A 6,453-nucleotide genomic window follows, 5' to 3' on the forward strand; every position below is an offset into this window, starting at 1 on the left:
TCTAGTACGTGTGCCAGTTCAGGCTAGCGGGGTGCGTTTGTATCTCAGAGTTACGACAAATGTCTCGGGGTATTTATATAATACATGGCCCGCATTTTTGTGTAGTATGCACGTATTCTCAATTTCGATAAATGGGGCCCTTGGTTTGTTAATCCGGACCACTGGTTTCTTGTGGCCCACAGGGGATGGAGAGTTTCTCGTAAAATATTCAAAATTGGAAGATCACAGGGATTTACATTACGACCTTTTCATTTGCATTTAGCCGTGGGTTTATTCCTATCGTAAACTGTACGGAAAAAATCCTAACATTGAGAATACTTTTACATATGGTCCATCTACGGTGGTAAACAACGGACGATCTTGATCACCAATCCACGGGCCCCACCTGCCAGAAATAAAAAACCATGGATACTGTGCGTCATATAGTTTCTCCAGTCTCTTTCCCTCTTTATATATTCTTGTCTCCACTCACAAGCAAAAGGAGAGACATTGAGAGCCCTTTCAAACCCCAAAAGAAAGAAAAGGAGAGAAAGGGAGAGAGGGAGAGATTGGAAAAGCTCTACATCCATCGCATAGATAAACTATGCCATCCTCATCATCATCTCCAACGCTCCTCTCTCCCCCTCTCTCACGTGACCCAACCTCTGGCGGCACGTGGTTCCCCTACCACAGCGCCGGCGACTTTGAAGCCAACCTCGTCATGATCCTCATCATCCTCATCTGTGCCCTCGTCTGCGCCCTCGCCCTCAACGCCGCCATCCGTTGCTTCCTTCGCCGCCGCCGACCGCAGCCGGAACCCACCACTGCCGGAAAGCTAACTCACACGTCTACGGAGATGCCCGCCCTTCCGACGCTCGTCTTCTCCGCTGGGATGAAGATGGCGGGAGCCGAGGCGGAGTGCGCCATCTGTTTGTCGGAATTCGAAAATGGAGAAGGGATTAGGGTATTGCCAAGATGCAAGCACGGATTCCACGAGAAATGTATTGAAGGATGGCTCGCTTCCAGATCGTCGTGCCCGACGTGCCGGAGCAGCTGTCTGTTGGCATCCCCGGAAAAGAATACTTCCGGCGGGGGCGACGTTGAAGCTCCGCCGGAAGTGGTGGAGAGGTTGCCGGAGGTTTGAAAGAAAGAAGGGGAGGTGATTGCTGGAAAATGTCCCTTTTCGTTGTGTGATTGTTTGTAAATTACTGCTCTGCCATCGACTTTTTTTTTTTTTTTTTTTCTCTCTTTTTACTCTTTTTTTTTTTTCGTTAAGGGTGTTTTCGTCATTTTGAAACGTTAGCTTGATGCGTTTTCTAGAGGGAAATGCTCATTATTCTGGGTTAAGGGTGAGAGACTGAGAGAATAGATTCTAGATCAAACGCATGTTGTTTTTGAAGGACGCGGATGCGCAGTGACCCTGCCACGACGGACCTCTGTGGTGGCAGGACTCTGTGCGGCCCACCGTGATATATTTGTTTAATCCACGCCGTCCATCCGTTTTTCGAGCTCATTTTAGAGCATGATCGTAAAATCGAAGCATATCCAAAGCTCAGGTGGATCACACCATAGAAAACAGTGGTGATAATGACATCCACAGTTGAAAGTTTACTGGGACTACAGTGATGTTTTTTTCCATCCAACCTGTTGATCTGGTTACACAGACCGGGATGAATGGAAAATACAAGTATCAGCTTGATATAAAAAACTTCTGTAGTCCCAAGAAGATTTCGACGGTATATGTCATTGTCCCAATGTTTCCTCTGATGTGGTCCACTTGAGCTTTGGATATCTTCAATCTTGGACCGATGCAATCAAATTGATCTGGAAAAACAAATGGACGGCATGGATAAAATATGTACATCAAGGTGGGCCCCACGAATTACTGCCACCACGCAATCCGCGCCCTTTCGTAGAGAGTTATTGCAGTGGTGGATTTTTATTTTTATTTTATTTTTTCCTTCCTTTTTTAAAGGAAATGATTTTATTTGTTTATTTGTTTATTTATTGGTTCGTCTCTACTGTGCTGGGTGTTGATGACACCGTCCATATAGAGCCCCCGGATCGCTTATGGTTAAAAACTGACGGCCTAGATTAGTCATCGACCATTCTACTTAAAATCTACAGTAGAAATAAAAAGGATTGAGGGTCTACAACGGGTGGGTCGAAAAATGAAGGTTAAGACATCTGATTTGTTTGGTGTCCGATAAGTGGGCCATCGACGGTAAGGCCACTAGATAGCAAGACCCTATTCACATTTCTCCGTTCTACGGGCGCAGTTTCGGTGCCGCCTTGATGTATGTACCTTACATCCACGCCGTCCAAACGTTTTGATAGCTCATTCTAGGGCATGATCCCTAACGTGAAGTAGATCCAAACATCATATACCACGCGAAACTGTGGTGATTGATTATTAAAAACTTCTTGTGGGACACAAATATTTGTGCGGGCCCTCATTCAGGTTCGATGGCAAATAAACATTTCGGTGGCTCCCAAAAGTTTTTAATGGTGGGGATTCAATCACACCACTGTTTCCTGTGGCGTGGTCTACCTGAGATTTAAATTTTCTTCATTTTCTGGGATAATGCCCTAAAATGAGCTTTCAAAACCGGTAGAGGGCGTGGGTGTAAGCTACATAAATCATAGTGGGCCCCACAGTCAGGGATCCCACCCACCTGAAGCCGCGCCCCCGTTCAATATGCACGATGTCACGTTAAACGCTCCTTTTTTCTATTTATATGGGCCTGCGTTGTATCGGGCAAGTATATACCTCACTGACTGACTTAAGTACATCAATTCACGTGGCTTGCAGGTACGTGCCGAGTTTTAACTGTCCAAAATGTGGTCCCCTTTGTGAACGGAACATGGCTTCAATACCACACTGAGTATTAATCTCAACCATCTGATCTTGCTCGTTGAATTTAGACGGCTGAAATTTTTGTCATAGCACCCAGTGCGTGGTCACCGTTCGGAAGATCAGCACTGTCTTGTAAGATTAGTGGCCATAATCCGTCCACGTTGGCATCTTGGTTTAAATGATACGGGCGCGGATTAGGTACCGCCCCCTGTACCGAGCTCGGGACAGGCGGAGGCTGCGAGGGCTACTGTGACGTATGAATTTTATCCGCAACATTCCTCAATTTTTTCATTATCATTCTGAACCATTGGACAAAAAATAAGGCAGATATAACCTCCTTTTGGGGTTAATAGCGTAAAATTATATTTAAAAAATGGATGGACAGCATGGATGAGACACATACATCATGTTGGGTCCACATAACACCAACCACTAACTAGAGGTGGTGGGCATCAAGCCGAGTCGAGTTGAGGTGGGCCAAGCTTGGCTCGACTCACCCATGTTGTACTTGCCTCGAGCTCAACATTGAAGCTTGGCTTGTTTGCCAAAGTCGTCGAGTCGAGTTCGAGTCGAGCCAGTTATTTGAGTCGAGTCGAGCTCGAGCTTGTTCATATGTTAACTTATTAAATTTTTAGTTAAAAAATATAAATTAAATGTCTCATATGCCACCATTACTATGACATAAACCTCTAGATACTATGAGTATCATACTATAAAACCATATTTTGTCTTCAACAATCGACATCAATTCTAAAAAGTTAAATATATTCAAAATTATAAATTCGTTCATGAAAATTTTTAAAGCTTATCTTCCTTCAAGCATTCTGGTCCACGCATCAATTCTATTGTCCTCTTCATATTCTTCAATATCGAAACTGCTACCGCCCTAAACTGGATGTAACCAATCTTGCGTACATATCAGTGCTTCAACTGTATTTGAGGCGAGTGAGCTTCGATACTTGCTAAGTACCCTGCTCATGGTGTTAAAAGCTGATTCTGATGCCATGGTTGAAATTGGAATTGATAAAACGTCCCGTACCATCACCGAAAGTCTAGGGTATTCACGAGCTCGAGACTTCCACCACTGCAAAACATCGAAATCGTCTTCTTGTAGCCTTATGATCGGCTCCTTTAGATACTTCTCCACTTCAGATTTAATTTTTTGTGTCTCCGTTTCTTCTTCGTCTAAAAAAGACAAAGTCATGAAGTCGCTTGCCTGCATTGAAGAACTACCCGCAGTTTGAGAAGTACTGTTGCACTTGATGTTTCGGCTGAATTATCAACATATGAAGTGAACAACTCTTCAATTGCAGCATTAATAATAGCGGTCTCCACCGAAACTTTTTCAGAACCGGAATAAAACGATCTAAAAACAAATCTAACCATTACCATCTTGTATCGTGGATCCAGGAAAACTGCAATGGCCATTAACAAGGGGCATTCAGCCCAATACTTGTCAAATTTCAATTGCATTCCTAAAGCCATCGCTTTTAATAAATTCTTAAGCGCGTTCATAATGAAAATAATTACAGTAACAAATACATTACCCTTAGGAAACTAATTTCCTAAAAAAATCTTCGAGAAGTCATAAAAAATATATAGAAACCTATGAACATATTCAGCTTTATTATAATCTTCATAACTAGGAACAAATGCGTACATTTTATCAAACGCCGCAAGTTCAGTGAATTCAACTTTAAATTGTGTAGCCGTATCCAACATTTCATAAGTGGAATTCAAGAATGTGCAGACATCTAACTTAAACTGCTGTTTAGATTTCAAATCCAAACACCTAATCCTAATCTCAACTACCTAACCTAAACCTAAACCTAAACTTGAAAACCCAAATTGTAACGACCCTGGAAAATTTTGTTCTAATCTTTCCTTAAGTAGTTGTTTTTGGGGTAATTAGCGCTATACTCGATTGCTTGTGAAATTTGCATCAATCACTTTAAATTGGATCTGCATGACTCAAAACTTGTAGATTAGTTAGCTCTATGTTATTGAAATCTCGGATTCATCGCTAAATCCAGTTGTTCTTGAGAATTTTTGGAAGTTCGGATCGGACGGACCGCGTCGAAAGTCCGATAGCGATGATCTTAGTCATTGTAGTCACCATGTTGGGCTTGACCATCACCTCAAAAATTAAGTCCATGTGATGTTCGGGTCGATTTGATTGAGTTCGGAGTGAAGAGTGTGAGAACGGTTGGAAATTTAATAAGCTTTTATGAAATTGAGTCGTGTCATACGCGACGATTTTAAGCAATCTGTTCATTTCGACCCAATTTCACCCTCTGTCAGGGAAGGTGGCCCGGGCATGTCCTTGTGCTTGTAAACCTGATCGAGATTCTGTGGACCGTTGAATTAGGTGTGGTCCACCAGGGTTGATGATCGGTACGAAAACTCCTGACCTAGATCCATGGTCGGTGAGCTTAAGTCCGACCTTTCGTGGTTATAGGCCCACCAAAAGTGCTTCGTTGGATCGCGAGAGGCAAGTTTTGGTTATACCCTAAGTATACCTTGACCCTGGGGTTATTTTCATCAATGTTAGGCCTATTTATAGTCCTTAAAACCCTAGCTCTCTTTTCCATACGAATTTCCTAACCCTACCTAAGAAAGAGAAAGGAAAAGAGAGAGAAAGTGAGAGAGAAATTGGTGAATCGAATCATCCTAGATTCTTTCTTGTTCTTCTTCATCCTTTAAACCTTCACTTTAAAATCGTTATTTCGGCGATTCCGAGTTCATCTTTGGGTAAGTTAACCTAACCTTAATGTGTTAGAGCTTAGAATAGTCTTGGTGTTATTGTATCTCATTTATATTCTTGCTTTAGGGTATTCTATCACCATTGACGAAGACACTCGTCTGAAATTAGTTCGGTGTTCTTTTCGGCTTAAGGTGCAGACTTTAAGTGTATAGGTTATGGTTTTCAAGGCTTTCAATGCCGGTGAATGATTTATTCTTGTTATGGATGAGATTTCACATGCCAAATGTTATGTTTATTCTGCGTTCCTAATATGCATGTATTATATTGAGATTTGTGTATTCCATGTGTATGTATACAGACTATATGCGTATAAAATATGAACTTGTGATTACCATGATTATTTGTCGTGTATGTATGCTAGATGTATGTGTGACAACTCCTCGGCAAAAGGAATTGTCCAAATGCGTGTATTTCAACCTACGTCATGTATGTTGTATTATGTATTCTAAGTGTTTGTAGAAATTTTCAGATCTAAAGTATGATATATTAACCTAGTATGGGCGTTGAGAAGTGATTCTCAACTCTCCCACTAGTATGTATGATTTCCTTCATGTAAGTTACATTTCTTGTTGTTTAATTTCAAGTATTACTTATGCTTACATTCATGTTAAGTTGATATTCTTCAAGTACTCAGATGCTACATGGTTGAATTTGTTGTTCCATTACTGTTCTACATTTAATACGAATATCTGTTGTAGTGTAATGTGTTTGGGACTATGCGTTAGTTCAGGAAATCGATAATCAGCCTTGAGTTCGTGGCTGAGAATGCTTTCGCCACGTAGGACGTGATTAGACGAACCCGAGTCGTATTAGAGTTGTCGGCAGTAGTTTGGCCACGTGGAGTGTTTGCACA

The 6,453-nt window shown here is 41.8% G+C and overlaps 1 protein-coding gene across 1 annotated transcript; it reads left to right on the forward strand.

Moving 5' to 3' along the window:
• Positions 1 to 495: 495 nt before the first annotated feature.
• LOC131248744 (RING-H2 finger protein ATL79-like) lies at positions 496 to 1,220 on the forward strand. The gene has a single exon (XM_058249182.1). The coding sequence runs from the start codon at positions 584 to 586 to the stop codon at positions 1,121 to 1,123; it is 540 nt and encodes a 179-aa protein (XP_058105165.1). The 5' UTR covers positions 496 to 583; the 3' UTR covers positions 1,124 to 1,220.
• Positions 1,221 to 6,453: the final 5,233 nt, after the last annotated feature.

Source organism: Magnolia sinica, chromosome 6 (assembly GCF_029962835.1).
Source record: "Magnolia sinica isolate HGM2019 chromosome 6, MsV1, whole genome shotgun sequence".
Classification (NCBI taxonomy): domain Eukaryota; kingdom Viridiplantae; phylum Streptophyta; class Magnoliopsida; order Magnoliales; family Magnoliaceae; genus Magnolia; species Magnolia sinica.